Genomic DNA, 24,281 nt, shown 5'->3' on the forward strand with positions numbered 1-24,281 from the left:
TTGTTCACCATTCTTCACCATCTTGCCACCAATGTTCTGTAAATGAGGCAATTACCCTCTACTCTTTACTCAATAACTGAAAGGGAACTTATATTGCATTGCCTTTCCCTGAATACATAAATCGGTGTGTTGTCATGTAACAAGAGCGAGGCAGAGGTGTAAAACTAGTGGACAATATTTGATTGTGTTCAACGGGCTACTATTAGTAATGATAGTTCCACTTTTGTGATCACAACGGAAAATTATTTTCCCCTCCCTTCTTCGTAAGAGGTTGACAGTTTGTTTTTTATTCCTTGCTGAGATTTATTGCTGATGCACAAGATTCGAACAACACTTATTTACTTAGAAATTACAGCAATGAAATATACAAACACACAAATCCTTCCTGACCGATGGGCCTCATTTGCATAACAATCTGTTTATCAAGGTCAAACGGCATCTTTTGAGCCAGACAAATCTCTTAAATTAACCGATGGCAACAGTCTGGGCCTTCGGTGCCAGCGTCTTGCCGGCGTCTTAATCTGATTGGCTCCATTTTACCCCCTGACCAGGTAAGCCCCACCCCCTGCAGCCTTTATCCCCTGATCTGACGTTTATCCCTGGATACGCCCCGTAAGCTGCTGTCTGCTTTTTAACGTGTGTGGGCGGAGGCGTTGGTGGGTTGGGTGTGTGTTGTTGGTCCAAAAGTGACATTTGGTTGCGTTTGTGAGGCAGCAATGTGATCGGAGGACATGGAGACTGACGCACCTACCGCAGAGGATTTGACAACAGCAGGTCAGTATGGGAAGCCATTATTCAATATAAGCTTTAAACTAGTACACTATTTGTCCTGACTAATAAGACAATTCAGTGAACAGCGATTCTCAAACTTTTCACATCATGACCATAATAAAAAATACAGTAGTGTAGTAGGCCTAGGTGTTCATCTAAAACGTGGCAGAGGTTTTATTCCTACAAAGTTGATTTAATTTCATTGTAAGCCACCATAACATTATGCAGAGTTTCAACATCAAAGGTAGCGTTTGCAGTTTTTTCCCACTGCACCTGTGGAAAAATACCTATCAGAGACAGAAGGCGTTACCGACCAATCATTTGCCATGCACTCCCACATGCATAGGCGGTCACCTGCACACAACCGCAGCCTCGTGCTGACCTGTTAACCTGGCTTCGGGAGCTTTGTTGAAACTTCTGGGAAAAAAAATTTCCCCTTCCAGTGTTCGCTAACAACTAGTCATAAGATTAGCAAACAGAAGCAGAGTGACGGGATCCCAGGCAGCTAACAGGATTTAGAAGCAACGCGGGTTTAGCAATTTTTTTATTGATTGTACTTTCCAAAAAATAAAACTTCAAACCAACAAATGTAGTGTTATAGTAACACGCTATTATGAATAAGTCATGCTGCTACCAACATAGCAGCCGTGGCTAATATTGGCTTGTTTACAGTGCTAATGCTAGTTTAGTATTGGTAGCACTGCTATTTTGTTGAAGCTGGACAGCGTTTTCTGTGACTACTTATCACAACTACACTCTTTCGTACGGTAATTGCATGCCATTATGAATGGCCATATTTGAGAATCATGCTCATGCATGTCAGTGAGGAACGCAGCTTTGGTCAAGCATGAGTGGGGAAGAATAAGTGAAGTAAGCCTACATTCATTGATAGCGCTTTTAAAACTGCAAACAACCCCTTTAACCCTGCGGTTCAATATAGGAAAATAAAATGACTGAAATACTGATTCAATTTAAATGTATAGTCCATAAAAGTTGAATAAAAATGATACCAAATAATTTAAAAACAAGCCGGCACGGTGAAAGACTGGTTAGCACATCTGCCTCACGGTTCCGGGGTATGGGGTTCAAATCCCGGCCCCACCTGTGTGGAGTTGGCATGTTCTCCCCGTGCCTGCGTGGTTTTTCCCCGGGCACTCCGGTTTCCTCCCACATCCCAAAAACATGCATGGTAGGTTAATTGGAAACTCTAAATTGCCCGTAGGTGTGAATGTGAGTGCGAATGGTTGTTTGTTTCTATGTGCCCTGCGATTGGCTGGCAACCGGTTCAGGGTGTACCCCGCCTCCCGCCCGAAGATAGCTGGGATAGGCTCCAGCAGCCCGCGGCCCTACTGAGGATAAGCGGTAAAGAAAATGGATGGCTGGATGGAATTTAAAAACAAACAAACAGTTTATAAAGATGAAATACAAATGTATTGAACTTAAACGGTAAATACAACTGAACTGTACTTTGGCAGTAATTCGTTCATGTACCACTGGACGGACCCCGCGTACCACCCTAAGATAATCACCGCACAAGCAGCACAACTGTATCTTATTAGTAACTTTTTTTTCGCCACTAGTGGAAACTTTGGCCTAGTAGTACAATCATATATTATCTGATTTCCCATGGGTCAGTCCACTAATAGCAAGAAGACATCATCTAGCCTACTTTTTGTTTCTCAACCCTAACTCGCACCATTCAGCTACCTCAAGATCCTGAGACCCGTCTGAGCTCAGGGATGGCCGTGGTTGCCGTTCTGAAGTGGACCCCCCCCTTGACGGTCCTCCTGTATCTACATGCAGTCGCAGGTACGTCACAATCCCCTCCATGAAGTCGCCGAGTGCTTTTCTGTGAATCTTCTCGTGTGGGATGCAGGGATGTCCGGATGGAGCGGATGCTTGGACGGTCAGGACGTATACTCCAGGGTGGCGGAAAACAGCCTCTGTGGAGAAGTGGTGGCTGACCTCATGGCGGACCACCCTGTGGAGGGCATTGAGTGGAGACTGCAAGGGAAAGATGCCGATTGGTTCTTCTTGGATGGAGGAGTCATACATTTGAATACTTCACCTGAGAAAGTGCTCGACCGAGAGGTACTGTATTTCTCCATGAACTCTGACTGTATGTGTGTCAACGTGATCGACTTGAATGGAAGAACATGAGTGGTGAAAGCTTTAGGAGCCTCACAATCTCTTATCCTCCCCCGGCCGACTGCTTGAAAGTCAAAGGGTCAACTGGATTAACTGTAACTCTTGTCTTTCCTCAATCACCCGCTGAGATTTAAGAGTCTTATTAATGGTTCGGTTTTATCCGGTCCCTGGGAAAAATGTCTTGTGAAATATTGCCGACCCTCCATAAAGCTTTTCAGAACTGTGTAGATAAGGAAAAACAAAACAAAAATAAATAAATAAACTAGGCGGCACAATGGACGACTGGTTAGAGTGTCTGCCTCACAGTTTTGAGGTCTGGGGTTCAATCCCCAGGCCCGCCTGTGTGGCGTTTCCATGTTCTCCCCGTGCCTGCGCGGGTTTTCTCCGGGCACTCCGGTTTCCTCCCACATCCCAAAACAAGCATGGTAGGTTAATTGACAACTCTAAATTGTCTGTGGGTGTGAATGTGAGTGTGAATGGTTGTTTGTTTATTTGTGCCCTGCGATTGGCTGGCAACCAGTTCAGGGTGTACCCCGCCTCCTGCCCGATGATAGCTGGGATAGGTTCCAGCACGCCCGCGACCGTAGTGAGGAGAAGCGGCTCAGAAAATGGATGGATGGAAAAATAAACTAACCAATCAACCATCACTCAAACAAGTGACCATCAAATTAACAAACACCTAACCTACCAAAGAAGCCTAAAACAAACCAGCCAAATAACTAACCATTTAGTGAACACTACAAAACTAAAAAAAACTATCATTATAACTAAGAAACCAACCAACAACTGAACAATTGACCAAGAAACCAAATACCTAACAACCAACCAAATAACTAGCCATAACCTAACAGCTAAGAAACCAACCAACAATTAGACAACTGAACAAGCAACCAACCAATATACTAACCAAACAATCAATCATGTAATTAACCAACTGAATAACTAGTCATCTAGTCAACCATCCAAAACTAAAAACTAAACTAAGTGCTAACTTATAAAGTAACCAAACAAACAGCAATTGAGCAACTTACCAAGCAAATAACAAACAACTAATCAACCAAACTATGTAACACACCAACCCAAACAAAAACAAAAAAAGACTAAATAGTTATCCAAACAACAAAGCAAAACAACAACTAAACAGGGAAAGTGAGTAATAAACCAACCAAATAATTATCTAGTCAAACACTCAACACCCCAAAAGAACAAACCTAGCAAACTAAGCAATTCAATAGAAGACACCCAACCATAGGAACAACTCACCAAGTAAGAACTCAAAACTAAAAACAGCTAACTAAACAACCAACAATCCAACCAACAGCTAGCTGACCAAGCAATCAACCAAAACTGTGAGTAACAACTTGTTCACTATTGAGTGCTTCCTGTTTAGATAGATGTTACAGTGACACTGTGGCCAACTTAGAGACCTACATACAAATACACGAAATGGCCCTTACACAACCAATCAAACAACAAACAAACCAACCAATCACAAAAACAAGCGAATAAAAAATCAACCCGCTAATCATCCACTCAACTAACCAACATCCCAAACTAAATAGCTATCTTAACAACTAACAAAACATCCTGCCAACCAGTCAAACCCCCCCAAAAAATGAAAAATAAACAGTTAACAAACTAACATACAATCCAACCAACCATCCAACCAAACAAATGAATAGCAAAGCAACAAAATAAATCAATTAAACATCTCAACAACCAATCAAGCAAGCAACCAAGCAGCTAGCCGACATGCTTGTAACGTCTTCCTCGTTCACCACGACCGTTATCTGTTTCAGCTGCAGGGTCCCGTCCTGATGGCGGAACTGTCGTGCTATGAAGACGACGTGCTTCAGGTACACTCGACATAAAAAAAGAGTAGAGGTTGCAAAAGTACTCGCACTACTTGCTTAGAAGTACAGGTACCTTTTTTTAAGTAAAAAAATGTTGGACTGATACACCCCGTGTATTCCTCTACTTAATTCCGATTAATTTAAAAAAAAAAGTGCCAAGCCTAAAATTTACTTTAATATAAAAAGTTAACATTTATTTTTATCATCAATTATAGACAATACCATTTTTTGTTCCAGTTTCCCCCTCATTAGATCAATCAAGATTCCAACCTTGATTGAGTTTACTCAGGACTAAAGTGAAAATTTGTCAGAAAAATAAATACTCAAACATCTACCTAAGTAGAGCAGTAACAATGTATGTGTAGTATGTTACTTCCCAATAATGAATAAGTGTACATTCTCGAACATGTTGCCACTTCAGAGTGTTTCCAGGATAGTGGTGGAGGTTCTCAATGAGAATGACAACTGGCCCGTGTTTGCGGAAGACACCATCCAATCTGTTGTCATCAGTGAGGTAGGGTGCTCAGACAGAAAAAGTGCACTTCCAAGTGATTGGTCTGTTACGCCCATCGTGTGTTGTGTCGTCCAGCTGACTCCGGTCAATGCGCTCGTGTTTACCATCCTGGCAACTGATGCAGACAATGACCAGATCATTTACTCCATTGACCAGTCATCTGTAAGTTGATCTCCAATGAAGAATACTACCGTAGGGCTGAGACAATATATATAATCATGTATAATGTATGCTTATGCGTTGTGCAGCCTGACGCAGACTACTTCAAAATCGATTTTCGCAACAGCGGTGCAGTGATACTCGCCAAATCTCTCGACTACGAGACCAAAACTCAGCTCTTTCTCACCATCCACGCCTCCGTAAGATCTCTTATTTTTTAAAAATTAAAAATATGGATTCTCAGTGCCACCGGAGCAGCAAGGTGGTCTCGCAGTTATCAAGTCTGCCTTGCAATTCTGAGGTTGATGGTTCGGATATCAACTCCGGCCTTCCTGTGTGGAGTTGGCAAGTTTTTCACATGCTTCAGGCACTCTGGCTTTCTCCCACATTCCCAAAAATCCACATTTGCTTCATTGAAGACTCCGTGCAGCCCTGCAAATGGCTGGCGACCATATCATGCACCCCGCCCCACAGCCCCCCCCGCACTATTGTCCCCAAAATTGAATAATCTAAATGGCCCGTACTGTGAGTTTGTTTGTATACATGGCGATCAGTCCAGGGTGTACCCCACCTCTTGCCCAATGTCAGCTAGGATAGACGCCAGCTCACCCACCACCCTAATGAGGGCTAGCTATATGGAAAATGGATGGATGTAAAAACGCTGCCAATGTCCACCCATCGAGGACTTAACAGTCTCACTCTGTGACAGGAAATGAACACGGCCGAGCACTTCAACACCAGCACCGACGTCACGGTTGACGTCCAGGACGGCGATGACCTGTACCCTCAGTTCCTGCCCTGCACGCTGCTGTTCCAGGACCGCACCAATCGGATTTGCACCAGTCCCGTGTACACTGTCAATGTCACAGAAGGCAAAGAGGTTGGTTGTACCCTGCCTTTAGCCCATCTTTCTTCATTCTTTTTAGACCTTTGTACACCAGGTGGACCATAAATTGGCAATGGGGCTCACATGAATCACTCTGTCCAGGAAAGACCCAGTTGGCCCTCCTCCAAGTTGTCTTTCGTCTTCCTTGATATACATACCAGCACAAGCAATATACTAATTTTAGATAATTTTTTTTCATCACATGACTCGGGTTAGGCTCCAGCTCATCCGTAACCCTAATGAGAATAAGCAACAAAGACAATAGGTGGATGTAAAATCATGATTTAAATCAAACTATCCTGGCTGGACGTGCTTTGTTTGTGTTGGTTTTCCCAAGTTTGTTGTGTGCATGTATTCTATCCTCATCGATAGCTCCATCACCTTGCAAAAAACATGTTCTGTATTTTTTGTTCTGATGTAGGACTTTGTGCTGGATTTCTCTCCTGGTCCTATCCATGCAGTGGACGGAGACAGAGGACTCAAGGCCACGCTCAGCTATGCCATCCTCTCAGGTAGCGCAGGAAAAATGGTTAGCGATTATCTTTTTAAAGAGACTTTTAACCACGGTGTGTTGTCTGCGCCAGGGGACGACCACGGTCGATTCCTGATGGACCGGCAGACTGGGGAGGTGAGGTTCACCCGGGCGGTGAAAGACAGACTCACCACACCGGCACTGCATCTTCAAGTCATGGTGAGATTGACTTGAGTCATGTATCGAGAAGAGCAATGCCTTCTCTTGTGGCCTAAAGACGATCAGAACATTCACCTACATTTACAACCTAAATTAGAATATTTTGTTCATAAAATGTTATGAAATTATTCCCAACAGTCTTTTCTCTTCAATATGTAGTGATTATTTTGGCTGCACTGCTTCTAGTACGTGTATGTGGGGATGTTAGATTTTTTTGTCCAATCAGATTTCAGCCTCTGTCTGCTGCCATGTCCATCTAATCTGACCAGAGCCTTCAGAATCAGGAGATTTGGCCAGTGTATTGCCAAAGTATTCACTCACCTGACTTGACTCACATATGATCTGATGTGACATCCCCTTCCTAATCAAGATGATTTAATATGACATCGGCCAACCATTTAAAGCAATAACAACTTTAACTCTTTTGAAAAGGATTTCCACAATGTTCAGGAGTGTGTGTAGGGAATTTTTGACCACTCTTCCAGAAGCACGTTTGTGAGGTCACACAGTCCATCCAAACCAAACTCTCTCATCCATGTCTTATGGACCTTGTTTTGTGCATTGGTGCACAGTCATGTTGGAACAGGAAGGGGCCATCACTAAACTGTTCCCTCAAAGTTGGGAGCAATGAATTGTCCAAAAGCTCTTGGTATGCTGAGTCCTTCAGAGTTCCTTTCTCTTGAACTAAGGAGCCAATATTATTGACAAATCCATGCTCTCAACTTGGTGGAAAGACTTCTTCCATTTCTAACGTGGCTGTGCACCAGTGCACAAAGCGAGGTCCACAAAGAAATGGATGAGAGAGTTTGGTGTGGATGAACTTGAATGGCCTGCACAGAGTCCCGACCTCAACTCGATAGAACACCTTTGGGATGAATTAGATTGCAGACTCAGAGCCGGGCCTTCTCGTCCAACATGTGACGTGTGACCTCACAAATGCGCTTCTGGAAGACTGGTCAAAAATTCCCATAAACACACTCCTGAACTTTGTGGACAGCCTTCCAAGAAGAGTTGAAGCTTGTATAGCTGCAAAAGGTGGACCAATGTTATTTTGAACCCTATGGATTAGGAATGGGCGACACGGTGTAGAACTGGTTAGCATGTCTCCCTCACAGTTCTGAGGACCTGGGTCCAAATCCGGCCTCACCTGTGTGGAGTTTGTATGTTCTCCCCGTGCCTGCATGGGTTTACTCCGGGTACTCTGGTTTTCTACCACATCCCAAAAACATGCACAGTCGGTTAATTGAAAGCTCTAAATTGCCCGTAGGTGTGAATGTGAGTGTGAATGGTTGTTTGTTTATATGTGCCCTGCGATTGGCTGGCGACCAGTTCAGGGTGTGGCCCGCCTCTCGCCCAGAGTCAGCTGGAATTGGCTCCAGCACCCCCGCGACCCTAGTGAGGATAAGCGGTACGGAAGAAGAATGAATGAATGGATTAGAATACTTTTGGCACTATAGTATATATTAGCAATGGGACTGTTTCTTTAAGAAATCAGATTTCACATTCGCCTCACAGGGTCAGTGAGTTTGCCCTCGATGATGTCAGCATTTTTCCATTTTCTCATCCATTGGTCAGAGCAAGTTCAATGAGCAAAACACATCTGTAGGTCTCTGCACACAATACATTTAATAACCTGCACCTCCGGTGTGGAAGTGTGATGTGTTTTATTTAAATGTTTTTGTTGTTGTCATGTTATTAGACAAATATTGATTCTGAACTACTCCAGATGATGTGACGTGGCACGGTTGCGTGCTGTGATATTGACTTTTTGTATGGTATATTCTTTTCTATAATAGCGACGTGATAGTGCCGGTAAGAGCTGGCTTCCGCCAGTGAGTCCCTCTCGCTGGACTCATTTGGTGTGTTTCAACACAGGCCTTTCAGGACGACGACCCCAGGAAGTACTCTGTTGCCACGGTGCTTGTCCGCGTGCTGGCGGTGAACCAGTTTCATCCAGTGTTTGACATGGCTGAATACCACGGCTTTGTGACTGCGGGGAAGAGTCCCGCTTCTCTAGTTTATACCTACGGCAACAGAGCGCTGATGTTACATGTGCAGGACCAGGACTTTAAACATGTAGGTGCACCAACAAAACATCCACAGTACCCGTACATTGAAGTCCTTGGCTGTTCCATTGTACTCCCTATCTTGTCCCACAGGGATTTAATCCGATGATCTACTTCACCTTCAGCCCCACGTCCAATCACACAGGGATCTACCGGCTCACACAGGAGGGGCTTCTCATTGCCAGAACCAATCAGCTCAAAGCGAGACAAAAGCACCTTCTGCACGTAAGCCCCAGCAACCAATAATTGACTCAACGCATGCTTTGCTGTCCATTGAAAAGAAGGTGTACAGTAGGGTGGGGGGAGGGTTGCGGGGGAGAAAAAGGATTTGATCCCCTGCTGAATTTGTAAATTTGCTCACTTAAAAAGGAATTAACAGTCTTTTAATTTGCGTAAATGCCTAAGCAAAACGAAAGGTAGTACTTGGTAGGGAAACTTTGATTGGCAAGTACAGTGATGTGACATTTCTTGTAGTTGGTCACCAGGTTTGCATACAGCCCAAGGGGGGATTTTGGCCCACTCTTCTTTACATCAATTTATAAAATTCATCAAGTTTCTTGGAAAGAGGAAGTTTCAGCTCCCTCCAAGAGTTTTCTCTTGTGTCGAGGTCTGGAGACTGACTAGGTTACTTCATGACCTTAATATTTTTGTTCTTGAGCTACTCCTTTGTTGCCCTGGCAGTATGTTTTGGGTCATTGTCATGCTGTAAGACCCACCCATGACCCATCTTCAGTGTTCTTGCTGACGAAAGGAGGTTTTCCTCTAAGATTGCCCCTCAATGCGGTTAAGTCCTCCTGCATCGCAAAACCTAATGTTTCCGTCTACATGTTTGACTGTGGAGATGCTGCTCAAAAATGTACATGACAGTACATGTACCTTCTTTAGCAGAGGCACCTTGAAAGCACTGCAAGATTTAAGTCCATTATGATGCAGTGTGTGACCAACTGTTAAATGAGGTGCCAACTGTCTCCAGATGATTAACAAGTTCCTGCTTTGCACTTTGGGGCAGCTCAACTTGCTGATGTTCGTCCTCAGTCCAAGGTAAGGTCTCGCATGGAGCTCCAGACAGGATAATTGATGGAAATTGTGTCTCTTCTGCTTTGGAATAATGCTGCAAGTAGACGGTTTCCTTCTTACCTAGCCTTTTGCTAATGTTCATGTAACCCATTCCAGCCTCGCGTAGGTCTACAATGTTGTCCAGGACATATTTTTAGAACTCTTTAGCCTTGCCCATGGTGGCATCAAGATTGTAAGGTAAATAGATTGATTCCTAGAAGAGATGTGCTTAAGACTCATAGCAAGTTGATATTAGGAGTCTTGCTAAGTGGTTGACTGAGCAATAGCCAATCTGTGGGAGCCAAAATTCTGGCTGAGCTGTAGGGGATCAAATACATATCTCACAAAATAAAATAAGCAACATTTTATAACTTATATTGAGTATTTTGTTATGCATTTGACTGATATTCTGTCTGTTACCATAATCAATAAACAACTATAAAATGGAGCTGTTCATTTCTTTGCAATTGGGCAAACTTAATAATTCAGCAGGTGTTCAAATAAATATTTTCCCACTGTATCTCTAAATTTCAGGGGAGGTGCAGCAGCTCGGGGAAAATAAGAAAAAAAAAAAGTCTAAAACTAAAATGCAATGACACTGGCCAAATTGTTCAATTTAAGCTTCAATACAACAAGAAAATAGACTCCATTTGATAACATTTGATTGGAATTTGATAACATGGACTATTAAAAGTATATGTGCACTCTTGGACAAAAAGTGCACACAAGAGTATAGCAACAATATCAATACGTGGCAGGTAATGGCACGAGACCGGGAGTCAGGCGACACCGTTGACTCTTCTGTGGTGGTGGAGGTGTTATCTGAAAGCCAATCAAGTAAGAGCCCTCCACAAATGCCTCAAAAAGTGGAAAAATATAAAATATATAAAGGATATGTTTACACTTGGACTTCACAGTTCCTCTGAGCGCGCTGATAGACGACCGCACCATCAGCTGCACCCTTGGCAAAGCCTTGTTCCTCAGCACAGCCTTCCTGACGGTGGTCGGATGCGCCATGGCTCTGGTTCTGTGGATCAAGAGGAAACACAAGGGCCATCTGGACCCCCTGGAAAGAGGCTGCGTAGCCCAGGGCAAGCACCCCAATGTGGTGAGATATCTCCGCAATCAGGATCAGCTAATAAAACTTGTGTTCTGAACTGTGCTTGTTTTGTCCACAGAGCCTACGGTGGTTCCAACTGGTGAGTACACAATCTTGGTATACATAGTTGGATTAATGGATCAATCTATGACTGGATGGATGACAATTTCTCCCTTTGAAGATAATATAGAATGGCTTCAACAGTGGCTCAATGGAATGGAAGGATAGATGGCTAGGCAACGGAAGGTTCATCAATTCAATTGTTGACTAAGGAATTATTGACGATGGGCCAAGTGATGGCTGATCAATCAATAAATGGATCGATAGGGATGATTTCAGAAGCATATAAAAAAAAAATAACAAATGCGATGGAGTTATCAGTTTCAGTGCTGAAATATCCAGTACTTTCATTAAAAAATATATAGTTTAATTGATTGATGGGTTGACAAACTGGTAAATTGGTGGATGAATACATTGATAAATGAATTGATGAATTTTTGGATTAATTTATGTATGTTAAAGTTACTTGATGGATTGAATGACAGATTACTACAATAACTGACCACTTGATGCATGGATGGATTGAACGATGAATGCATTATGTTGGATGAATGTAATTATGTATGGATGAATTGATTGCTGCATGGATGGATGAACTTGTGGATGAATTTATGGACGTTAGGGTTACTGGATGAATGGATTAACTAAATGATGTAATAATTGATAAATGGTAGGATGAATGGGTTATGTTGGATTATTTTAAGAATGGCTGGATGAATTTATTAATTTATAGACTGACTGACTGACTGATGGATGGATGAATGGATGATAGTGATGAAAGGAATAGCTAAATCTCAATTAAATTAAGTGAATTGACAAATGGATCGATTGTCACATGAAATGATGAAGTGGTGGATTAATAGATGAACGGGTGAATTGATGAATGGATTTTTGAAATGGTGGATTAATGGTTGTATGTATGGAGGAATTGATTAATGGCCTGGTGAATTATTTAGTGTATGGTTGAGTTGATGGAAGGATGCATGCATTAATTGTTAGGTCAATTGATTAATGAAGATAGTTTCACCTCTAGGGATCAATATACAGTGGTTTCATTTAAAGATAGATGGATGACTGGACACAACTCACTACCGGATGGATGGAAGGATGAAATTGAATGCTGTGGGAATGAATGATGGATGGAAGAATCCCAGACACCCCACTCAACTGTCATGTGTTTGTCAGGTGAATCCGAGCAGCGGCACCCCACGGGTGGATGATGTGAGCTTCAGCAGTGAAGACTACGGAACCATCAACCCTTCATTCAGCTTCACAGGAAAAGACCAGGGGCCAGTCCAGCCCAACAACAACAACCCAACGGCTCCCCTTGATGCTACATTGAGCTTGGCTGAAGCTATGTGTACCACCATCACCTTCAACAACAGCGTCTCCACTCCCACCAAAAGCCTGTCTTGCTTGTCTACCTTCCGGCCCAACTCTGTGGACATCAACCCTGTCGAGCCCAAAGAAAGCGGATCGGAAACACCTCCGCTGGAAGCAACTATACCTTCCACATGTCTCGACTCGCAGACAAACAGCAGCGAGGATCCCGTTGTCAGCCTGGCCAGCCCCTCGCCCTCTTCTGCTAGCGTCCCCCACAGCCAGGCCCGAATCGCCTCTGCCGAGATAGAGAAACCTTTTGGCAAACCTTGCGCGGGGTCACCCCCAAACTCTACGCACTCCTCTATACTGTCCTCGCCACTGGCCAAACAGACAAGCACGCCGCCGCCCACACCAGAGCAGGCCCCCTTGAAGGCCACGCTGGTCATGGTGGACGTGTCACCTGAACCATCGGAGCAGAGGTGGAGCGAAGAGGAGGACCAGCCTTGCACGTCGCTGGACCAGCTGGAACAACCGGAACACCGGGAGCAGCCGGACCACCCGGCGACCTCCGAGGATGATGACGGAACTCTGGCCGATGAAGACGTCGATAAGAACAGTGGCAGCGAGTTGGAGGAGGATGAGGAAGAGCTACTCAGGGTGATGTCCCGGTGCAAACCCATGTTTGTCACGTTCACACAGTGATGGAGGAAATGGATGCGGGCAGTGGAAACAAGGGACGCTTCAACCTAATATAGTGAACCCCCATTATTCAAATTTAAAAATCTTCATGTAATTGACACTTCACCAAAATGTTTAGAATGGCCAATACTAACAGTTGGAACCCTAAATATGCTCCAAACTATGACCTCAAAACACTTTAATACCATTTCAAACTCATCTTACCACATTACCGTGAAAAATAAATGGCTTACAGCGCTGGCGTTTGTCGCCTTTGGAATTTGTCACAATACTAATTACCAGATGTGGGGGACTCATGTCGCTTGCCTGCTTACATGTGACAATCAGCAATTTCAAAATACTGTGTCATTTGTGCTTTTGAAAGAAAGTCTTTGTGTAGTGCATGCAAATCTGGCAACACACCAGGATGGATGCTATGATGCGAAGTGCAGATGCTACCAGATGAAACACATAGGCTGTGATAGGAGATCTAAAGATTATAACAGTAAGTAAACTGGTTTTGGAACTCTTGTTCTCCCCGTGCCTGCGTGGGTTTTCTCCGGGAACTCCGGTTTCCTCCCACATCCCAAAAACATGAATGGTAGGTTAATTGACAACTCTAAATTGCCCGTAGGTATGAATGTGAGTGTGACTGGTTGTTTGCTTGTATGTGCCCTGCGATTGGCTGGCAACCAGTTCAGGGTGTACCCCGCCACCTGCCCGATGATAGCTGGGATAGGCTCCAGCATGCCCGCGACCCGAGTGAGGAGAAGCGGCTCAGAAAATGGATGGATGGATAGATGGATGACTACTGGCTGATGTTCTTTCTGCAGCCTGCATGCTTCAGTGTAGCTTAACCCTTAAAATGTACATTTCATGCAATTTTTTGCTTAACTAACGGCAATCGAAACATAATTGCTAATTTTACAGAGGTAAGAAAAAAATTTATCATATCTGCACCTGCTGGAGCCTATCCCAGCTGTCATCGGGCAGGAGGCGGGGTACACCCTGAACTGGTTGCCAGCCAATTGCAGGGCACATAGAAACAAACAACCATTCGCACTCACAGTCACACCTACGGGCAATTTAGAGTCTCCAATTAAAGCATGTTTTTGGGATGTGAGAGGAAACCAGAGTGCCCGGAGAAACCCCACACAGGCACGGGGAGAACATGCAAACTCCACACAGGCGGGGCCGGGGATTGAACCCGGGTCCTCAGAACTGTGAGGCTGACGCTCTAACCAGTCGTCCACCGTGCCGCCATTTCCTGAGGTAAGAAACAAAAATAAATGTTATCTCTTATGCAGCGGCATGAGGAACTGGTTAGCACATCTGCCTCATAGTTATGAGGACCGTGGTTAGAATCCCGGCCCCGCCTGTGTGGAGTTTGCATGTTCTCCCCGTGCCTGTGTGGGTTTTCTCCGGGTACTCCGGTTTCCTGCCACATCCAAAACCTGCGTGGTAGGTTGATTGGAGACTCTAAATTGCCCGTAGGTGTGAATGTGAGTGTGAATGGTTGTTTATGTGCCCTGCGATTGGCTGGCGACCAGTTCAGGGTGTACCCTGCCTTCCGCCCGAAGATAGCTGGGAAAAGCTCCAGCACGTCCGCGACAACTGGTGAGGATAAGCGGTACAGAAAATGGATGGATGGATCTCTTATGCAAAGAGCAAAGTTGTCGATCAAAACAATGACAAAATAGCAACCATGGTGTCGAGAAATTGCACTTACCTCAAAAACCTGTAGTCAAGCTGAAACACCAGCAACGCAAGTGAATAGTGGACAAGAACATGCTACAACATAACGCAATCCTCAGTCAACGTTCAAATCAGAATCAGAATCAGAATCATCTTTATTTGCCAAGTATGGGTTTTGCCAAGTATGGGTTTTCTCCAGTTGTTGTTGGTCCAAAAGTAATATATCCATCCATCCTCTATACCGCTCTATCCTCACAAGGGTGTGCTGGAGCCTATCCCAGCCATCTTCAGGTAAGAGGCGGGGTACAACCTGAACTGGTCGCCAGCCAATCGCAGGGCCAAGAGTAATAAATAAATAAATATATATATATATATATATACACACACACACACACAGATTTTCTGTACTGCTTTCTCACTAGGGGTGCGGGCGTGCAAAACAATTCTCATTTCTCATCTCATTGCTTGACATTCTTACGTAATCATACAAGCATGAAAAAGGTAACTGCTGCTAAAGTAAAATGTAAATACAATAAGACACTACCTTAGTTAGGGTTACCTTACTTAGATTCTGATGGCAGGGTTTCAACACTAGTTGTTCAGATTTCTCCTTTCGGAGTGAGTGTCACAAAAAGCACGGAGGCTATACATCTTACCCTAATCTTAACATATTGGCCACTCTGGAAGCAGACCCCTTCCATAAGCCCTAACCTTAACCCTTTTCTAGATGGATAAAAAATACCCCTATTTTATTTTCTACCCTAACCTTAACCAAATCGCCACTTTCGGCGTATTGGCCTTCCGTAGCCCTAACCTTAATGAGGTGTTGCGTGACCGACAGCTCCAGCTTTTCAACATTTTTATCAAAATAAAAGCATCAGCATCGATTAAAAAAATGTTCGGCAATTGTTTTTTCCAATGTAATTTTATTTTTAAGATGTCCTCAATCACAAAAACGGGACTTGATCGTCAGCTCAGACCAACAACATACAGTGCTGTGAAAAGTATTGACTCGCTTCTCAAATTCTTATTTTTGCAGTTTCCCCACTTTAAGATCACCAAACCAATGTAAATAGAAAAATATATCCCAAGTGAATTTAAAATGCTGTTTTTAAGTGGTTGATTTATTGAGAAAAAAAATAATTCAAAGTTACCTGGCCCTGTGTGAAAATGTAATGGCCCCCTAAACCGAATAACTGGTTGGGCCATCACGGTTCCATCACAACAATTTGTCCAGGTCCTGAAGGAGAAAGCAGCCCAAGACCATCCCACTACCACAACGTTTGACTGCTGGTATGCTTTTTCTGAAATGCTGTGCTACAGTTACGCAAGATGTAACGAGACACACCTTCCAAACAGCTCAACTTTCATCTCATCAGTCCATATAATCTCCGACAAGTCTTGAGAATCATTCAAATGTTTTTGGGGGAAGAGTAAAACAAGCCTTTTCTTTTGGTCAGCAGTGGTTTTCGCCTTGGAACTCTGCCACAGATGCCATTTTTGCCCAGTCTCTTCCTAATTGTCGTGTCATGAACAATGAGTTTAACTGAGGTAAGGGAGGCCTGCAGTTGTTTAGAAGTTGTCCTGAATTCCTTTGTGGCCTCCTGGATGAGTCACTGCTGTTCACTTTGGGTAATTTTTCTCCATGTGAGGATAATGGCTCTCCCTATGGCTCGCTGGAATCCTAAAGCTTTCCCCCCCTTTTCAGACCGATTTAAATTACTTTATTTCTCAACTAATCCGTAATTTCTTTGGATCATGTGAATTTGTTGCAGGTATTTTAGATGTTTTTTCCCCAACTTCAATTTGTCAGGACAGATTGTTTAAGTGATTTCTTGATTGAACAGGTCTGGAGGTAACCAGGCTTGGCTGTGATCAGATAATTACTTTTGCACACAGGGCCAGATAACCTTGAATATTTTTTTTTCCTTAATAAATGAAATCACCATTTAAAACAACGTTTTAAGTTCACTTGGGTTATTATTTGTCTGATATTTACATTTGTTTGATGATCTTAAAGTGGGGAAACTAAATTATGGAAAAATAAGAATTTGAGAAGGGGGCCAATACTTTTTCATGGCACTGTATTTAGTTACAAAAAAGGCTTCTTCTGCAGTGAACTGGTTAAAAAAAATCAAAAACACAATATCATGAAAAATTATCAACAGTGGTTCTAAATGGTGGTTGTGATAACATAAGTATAGCAAAGATATTTATGGGAAAGTGTTGTAATGGAGAAAAGGCTTCTGAGCATTTTGGCTTGGCACACAAAACTGTGAAAAATAATGCAAACAAAAGGGGATGCCAGTCATCAAAAACAAGTAAATATGCTGTACACACAAAATACCTACAAATTGAGGCGATGACCACAGGACAGAGCATCATTCTGTCTATAAATTTAGATGCCTTAAAGTGAGAAAATGATTACAAAATTTGTTGCAGTCCAATTTAGCCCTTCTTATGAACATCCTAACGATACAATGTCATTAGATTGGGCAGGGTTATCATCCAGTGCATTGCAAAAAAGTAAAAAAGACCCAAACTATTCTGCATGCTGCGACCTTTGCTTTCTTATCACCGATAAAATCATTTGATCAGAACAGGACCGAAGAATCAAGCTTTCAAAAAGTAGTGTGTGCGTGCACGCGCATGACGGGAAACAAACAAATTAAATAAATTAGATGACCTCGTGGTGTATATATAAAAAAAACAATGACGTCCACTGAAGACAAATAAGGAGGTGTAGTGGACAGAAAGTCTTTGTGGACGGCTACAGATTTAGAACTCGTCATGTCGAGTGAGGGCTTCTCCAAAGTCGGTGGCCTGGCTGCCCACAAACAGGTCATACTTGTCCACGATTTCAGCCTTGGTCAGGCGGCCATCCTAGGGAAAGGAGAGTTTAAATAAAATTACTGTTTCGTAGTGCAAAGCTTGCCCCCACTGACATGCGCCGCTTCTACGAATACAACGGCTGCAAACAAGAGTGGAGTTAGTAAGCCAACTAGCCACTTTTTCAAAAAGCAACTAGCGGCTTCAATTACCGTTAAGCAACAGACATGAGCAGAATCATTTTCATAATTTTTTGCGCATGGCAAGAAAGAAGCCCAGTGGAAAGCAATTTGTCCACATTTTGAAAGCTTTTCACCAGAGGTGTGTGCTTACAAGGCACATTTTAAGGTCTGTGTTTATATAAACATTTTGACAAAAGGAACATTTTCGCCAAGAGGGAACACTGTATTATTACTATCATTATCTGTAAGGTAAAAATATTTTATTTCTATTATTTCAGTGGAAGCTGATGCAGGTAAACGCTGTAAATATACCTGGTATACCCTGGCAAAATAGAGCAAATCCCAGAAAGGAAAACAAGAAGCTAAACTAGTTTTGAATAATGTAATTTGCTTTTTCTATAAAACATAGACTCACAAAGTGAGGTACAAATACCACTTGTGGTATGTTGGCGCTCTCTAGTTGTATGCAAAATAATGTAATTAAATGTTTAAACCGTGCATGATGTGATCATGGCTTAAACTTAGTTTTTTTAATCCATTATAGAAAATGTGTTAAGTAGAGTTCAGTTGTGCTTCACGTTTAAGTTTAATACATTAGCATATAATAATTTAGAACAGTTTGTTTTCAAACATTTATTTAGGATTCAAATTTTGCAGTAAACTGAGCATAATGTTACAGTTGCTTACAATAATATTAAAACACTTTGATAAGAATTTGTTTTATTATTTTTTATGTATTTTATTGTGGGTCATTACGGCGGTACTTGGAGAGCCAATTTTTTTTTCTCTCTTATTTTTATTTTGTGGAAGGAAATCTGAGATTTCATTTTATGGCCATATTGCCCAGCTAATAGTACTGTTTCAGCAGTGGAGAGGCACCAGGACTTACTTTGTCTGTGTCGGACTCGTAGACCAGGTGCTTGGCCTCGGCCTCGGCGTGGTCGTAGTCGTTGGGCAAGATCCAGTCTCGGGTCTCCTCCTTGTCCATCTTGCCGTCTTTGTTCTTGTCCCGGAACTCGGCGAACTGCTCCCTCTCCGTCCTCACCCACTCGGGCTCCGCCGTGCCCTCCTGGCTGTACATGTCACCTGAGAAGGTAAAGAACAACATGATCAGAGGTTCTACTCCTGTTGTCTCTTTTTTCACTGGACCAACACTTTTACATGTCCCCAATAAGCTAACAAGGACCATTTCTTAATGAAGGCTGTACAGTGTTCCACCAGGATATTGCCATTAAAACCACCGCTAGATCACTTACTTTTTAAGCAATAATTTATGGGTTTTTACAGTGTACGGGCAAGTCCAAATTTAGAGTTGCACACTTTCAGTGTAGTACCCCGTTCTGCCACATCATGCCCGGCAGTACTAAGGTGCACTAGAAGAGATCCAGTGTAACAGAAGAGCAAGAAGAAGAGGCAGAGAAGGAACACCAACAAACCTCTAGTAATAGTCATTCCCACAGGGCAGAGAAAATATCCCCATAAGTTGTATGCTATGTTTGCATGTGTTGTCTTGCTCTGCAGTTGTTTGAAGGTTTACAATTACCATAAGGTTCACCCCAACTCTTTAATTGAACATTTTGTGAGAAAAGACTCAATGAACAGGACAATTTCAAGTTTGCAAAGTATATCGATAGGATCGGCATTATATCAGGATAATTTCAGCGCAGTTTCGTTCCTTTCTCAGTTTTTAGTTTCTTGGCGCACAACAAAGTTCCCCGCACACGCCACCACTTGCGGACAGTGACGTAGGCTGACTGCACGCATCGGCTGCCGTCAAGGCAGAGGCTCCGAGGGCCACAGCAGCTATGATGGTCCGTCAAAATATGTCTAAGTTAAATTGGATTGTGGTGCAAAAAACATTGTGGATCGCTGCCTAAGAGAACTGCGCCAAATCAGCAGACTGCCAAATTTGAAGCAACTCAAAAATATATAAAATAAACAAGTATATAAAATGAGGCTCTAAAATCATGGGAAATGAGATGCTGTGGGAGTGTCTGCAGAAAACCCGCTCCTCTCAGTTTTAAGCTGTCAATTACAGTATGTGCTCAAATGTTTGTAGTCAGCCACAGGCTGAATAACGTCTGCCGTTGTGTTTAATCAAGTTAACTTTCTCTTACATGTCTGTTACGTGGTGACCCACACCACAATACGAGCGAGGCACTGACATATTCGACGAACCAGTCGCTGGTCTAGCGAGCTCACTAACTCATAAGCTCGCTGGCTCATTATTTCAAGTCGAGCACCATTGCATAAACCTTTTCTGACATTTTTGTTTGGGGGTGTACCGTCAAGATTTTCCTTATGTAAAATACGTGCCTTGGCTCAAAGATTGAGAAACACTGTTCTTCACCACTATGATGTGCTTCCACTCTACTCAAACAGGGAAAAAAGCACCTTTCTGCTACTTTTATAAACTACCATTTTCAGTGTTTACACAGAACAATAAGTGTGTTTTCAATCTGTTTTCAGGCCCCAAAACTGACACATTTCATTTGATAAAGAACTTACCAATGTACTCTTCCAGGTCAATTAAACCATCGCCATTCTTGTCAATGTCTTCCATAGTTTCCTACAGGGGAGAAAAGCGAGCAGGGCAATGTAAATAAACAGCTATTGTCACAGGGGTGTTATCTGCATGGCGTGTTAATCACTCACAAGCACCACAATGTCCTTCATGTGCTCAAACTCCTCAGGGTGAATGAAGGAGGTGAACTCTTCTTTGTTGGCATTCTGGTCTCCGTCCAGGTCGGCCATCTTGAACCTCCTCTCATCGCGCACCATCATCTGTCTGTAACTGAAGCCATCATCGGCGTCGGGCTCATCTGCAGTCGAAAGCACGCAAATGAGTGTCTGCGGCATCGGGGCAGATTTGTAACTCCGGGTGAGGATTCTTACCAAGAATGTAGCCATACGTAGCGTTCTTGTACTCCTCCCACGACACCACATTGTCGCCGTTGAGATCGTGCGTCTTCCACTGGCGATCAACGTCCTCGTAGATCCACCTCTTCTGCGCGTGTTTGATCCACTTCTTCATCTCCTCCGTGGTCACAAAGCCGTCCTTGTCTTCGTCAATGCGCTCCACTAGCATGCTGCGGACAACACAAACAACGGTGAAGAAAAGACCTATGCCATGGAGGAAATTGTGGCCATCTTCTGCGGATCCCTATCAGGAATTGTGACTAAAATGTATTAACCCTTCACAAAAGCTGCTTTACATGTGGTGCTCGGTTAACCAATTTCTTGACGAACAACGTTTTGAAGTTAACGACAAATACATGGTCATGCAGTACAAGCAAGCACTGTCAGTTGCTGCTTTACTTAGTTTTTGATTTGATTGTTTTAAATTTAAACAGAAAATACCAATATATTAGATGGAATAATATACACCTACAGTGGCACCTCTAGCAAGCCTGCTATTAATATGAATGGTAATTTTAGTAACATGCATTATTAGGTAAGAATACAAAGAGCAGGCTTTTTGTGCGCCTTTTTTGGTGGTTTCTCTCAAATGTTACAATGTTGTTACGAAGAATCGACCAATCATCAAGCACCAGTAGTTTATGGCCCCCGCTTGATATCGTCTTGCATCACTGATGAACCAGGGTGCATTTCTAACACAGGTTTGGTACCTTTGAGTAGTTTTTACCCAAATCAGTTTTGAGATCCTCGACTTCGCAAGATGACCCAAGGTGAGGTGACATGATGCTATAATTGGCTCGCAGCCACTAGTGTGTGTCTGTGATAGGAATCATATGATATGCTTTGCTACAGTTCTGCTTGCACTTTTATCTTTGCCACCTTTCGTCTGCAAATCTCCCAGCAACCCACCCAAAATGGAATTTCCAACTTTCCTTATCAGAACCGCTTTGAAAAATTGCCCCACATTTAGGAGAGTATCCTTACCCAAGTCGCTCCTTGCTCTCCTCGGGAGTGAGCTGGTCAAAGGTCTTGGCCTCCTCCTGGCCCAGAAAGGCCTCGTGGTCATAGTCGAAGTTCTCTGCGTCGTCGTGCTCCCGATTGCTGAGTGGGTCATCGTGGTGGACGCGGTCTTTCTTCTCTGTGGGCTTGCTGGTGGCGTACACCACGCAGAGGGCAAAGCACATTAAAAACGGTCGCAGCTCCATCCTGCCAATGTACACAGACAACCTCTCTTCACCTAGAGAGGGTGAAATGGTGCATTGTGTTACATTGTTAGCACGGGAAGATGACGACAAATGAATACAGCATGCCAATTTGTGTGTCCTGAATAGTGCTGGGCCATCTAGCGATACATATCACGGGACGATGGAAAAATGTCTATCGCGCCTATTCTCATCCATCATTTCTATCGTAATTTCTCCATTTATCAAGCAAAGATTTCACAATGCTGTAGGGATGAAACAAGTCATACAAGTGACTCAATTTACCAAAAAATAAATAAATAAATTGCTGAGGAATTTTCTGTGCCTCGGAGAACTGATTTTTATTTATAAAGCTCAAAGGCAGGCACGGGCTGCTTTTAATGTTGCACAGTGTGCTCATGTCACCTACGCATGGGAAAAAGGATGCAGAAGCAGGCGAAGTAGATTAAAGGAATTGGAGTGGCGGGGAGAAACGGCAACGAAAACCGCAAAAAAGAAAAATGCAAGAATTAAAGACAGAAAATGGCGAAGGTGTGGCAACATTTCAGACTGAAATGCAAGGCGAGCAGAGCACCCTGACATGTAATCATTTTAATACAGACTATCTGCCGAAGACGCTCAGTATGAAGTCACGTTGGAATCGATACAAGGTCAAATTAACGTAACGCAAAACAGCAAGATTACCTTTAATGTACCTTACGAGCATAACGTTAACCCGACGGAGCTCTGGGTTTCTGTAATTCTGACTACTGTCGAGTTTTATTACAATGGTGACAACTATGCCCGTGGCTAGAATGTTTATTACTTTATTAAGAATGTCTTATTTCTTTTCAGCTGGTCTAAGTTCATATATGCACAGCCATCAACCTACTGTATTATTGTTACATGCTAAAATGCAAGCTGCTGAAGTAAACTTGCACGACATAAAAGCTGTTTATGCCTTTTTAAAAATGTCTGTTTTTCATACAAGAAATGCCAGGTTTAAACTGAAATCTATTTATATTTGTTTTATTCATTTTTATTTGTGTTTTAAATTGCCTCACTGGAAATGTGTTTATCCAAGAAAATAGTTTGCTGCTCCGCACATTGCAATGTAAATTTAAAAATTATCTAAAAAGTGAACAAATTGGTCTTTCACTATTAAGTGAAATATCTAATTTTCTCGTGTATTCACAATTGGTCTTTTACCAAGAAAAAATATATTCTATCCGAATACCCGATTATTTGATAGAATTCTCACCAGGATACTCGATTTCTAAAATTGTTGATAGCTGCAGCCCTACTGGATGCATTTCTCATTTGTGACTGAAATTATAAGTACAACTGTGTAACGTTCTTTAAAAGGCGGGTTGCATTAGAAAGAGAAGGCAAAACGTGAAATTGTACGTGTTCAACTTCAGAAAAATAAAGGAAAGGTTTCAGCATATCGACACAAGTATTCAACTCCCCCACTTCTTTTCGCTCAGTGATAAGAATTGAGCTCTAGCTTGATTTAAACATGAGAGCAGGTGACAAATGGTAAGAGGCATACGTGTAAACAAGTCGATAAGTGACAATAGTATGCTTGGAGCAGCTAGCGTTACGTTCAAAGTTGGCTCGGTGCGACGTACGACCGGCTAGCTTAACGCAACGTTAGCAACAATTTTCCATAACACCTTTAAAGGGCTAACAATAACTTAATTCCCAGGCTGTGTATCAGTATGACAAATGCTAAGCAGATGCGCTCGAATTCATCGACTTTTGTTTTTAAAGCACAGATTTGTTCCAAGAACACTTACCGATGTCCTGAGAGAAGTTCGTCGATGTGGCCGCCGCTTCAACTCTCGGAAACACACCCGTTGACTTCCGATGGTCCAGCGCCGACTGGCCAATGACGTTGCGAGGACGCAGATGCCACGTCGCTGGCTCATTGGTCCACATGTTGTGAGCATTGGTGATTGGATTGGCCGAAAACCGCCACGTCCTCAAAAGCGACGTTTTCCTTTCATTCAGACATTTTTTTACTTACGTACATCAAAGCAGGATTTAAATTGTTTTTTTTTTGTTAATTAAATAACGTTTCAATTACGTCACAATGACACGAGTGCAAAATAATCTAATTACAAAACCAGACCATTAAAACGCCTTAATTCTCATCTCTCATTGTGATG

General features: G+C 42.9%; 2 protein-coding genes across 3 annotated transcripts; one reads left to right on the forward strand and one right to left on the reverse strand.

Annotated features, from left to right (window-relative positions):
• The first annotated feature begins 616 nt into the window (after positions 1–616).
• Positions 617–13,835, forward strand: LOC133478324 (cadherin-related family member 5). 2 transcript variants are annotated; one of them, XM_061774260.1, is made up of 16 exons: positions 617–774; positions 2,475–2,580; positions 2,648–2,862; positions 4,719–4,775; positions 5,194–5,286; positions 5,362–5,448; positions 5,535–5,645; positions 6,155–6,325; positions 6,753–6,843; positions 6,916–7,022; positions 8,898–9,098; positions 9,182–9,313; positions 10,903–10,981; positions 11,062–11,252; positions 11,323–11,343; positions 12,489–13,835. In XM_061774260.1, the coding sequence occupies exons 2-16, from the start codon at positions 2,511–2,513 to the stop codon at positions 13,326–13,328; spliced, it is 2,466 nt and encodes an 821-aa protein (XP_061630244.1). In that variant the 5' UTR covers positions 617–774; positions 2,475–2,510; the 3' UTR covers positions 13,329–13,835. The 2 variants fall into 2 exon arrangements, with proteins under 2 accessions (XP_061630244.1, XP_061630245.1); XM_061774261.1 differs by lacking the exon at positions 6,155–6,325.
• Positions 13,836–15,905: 2,070 nt separating this feature from the next.
• On the reverse strand, positions 15,906–24,047 carry calub (calumenin b). The gene is made up of 7 exons (XM_061774262.1): positions 23,910–24,047; positions 21,914–22,166; positions 20,906–21,099; positions 20,666–20,832; positions 20,519–20,579; positions 18,900–19,096; positions 15,906–17,882 (listed from the first exon to the last, which is right to left on the reverse strand). The coding sequence occupies exons 2-7, from the start codon at positions 22,132–22,134 to the stop codon at positions 17,778–17,780; spliced, it is 945 nt and encodes a 314-aa protein (XP_061630246.1). The 5' UTR covers positions 22,135–22,166; positions 23,910–24,047; the 3' UTR covers positions 15,906–17,777.
• Between the last annotated feature and the right edge of the window lie 234 nt (positions 24,048–24,281).

Source organism: Phyllopteryx taeniolatus, chromosome 5 (genome assembly GCF_024500385.1).
Source record: "Phyllopteryx taeniolatus isolate TA_2022b chromosome 5, UOR_Ptae_1.2, whole genome shotgun sequence".
Taxonomy (NCBI): Eukaryota; Metazoa; Chordata; class Actinopteri; order Syngnathiformes; family Syngnathidae; genus Phyllopteryx; species Phyllopteryx taeniolatus.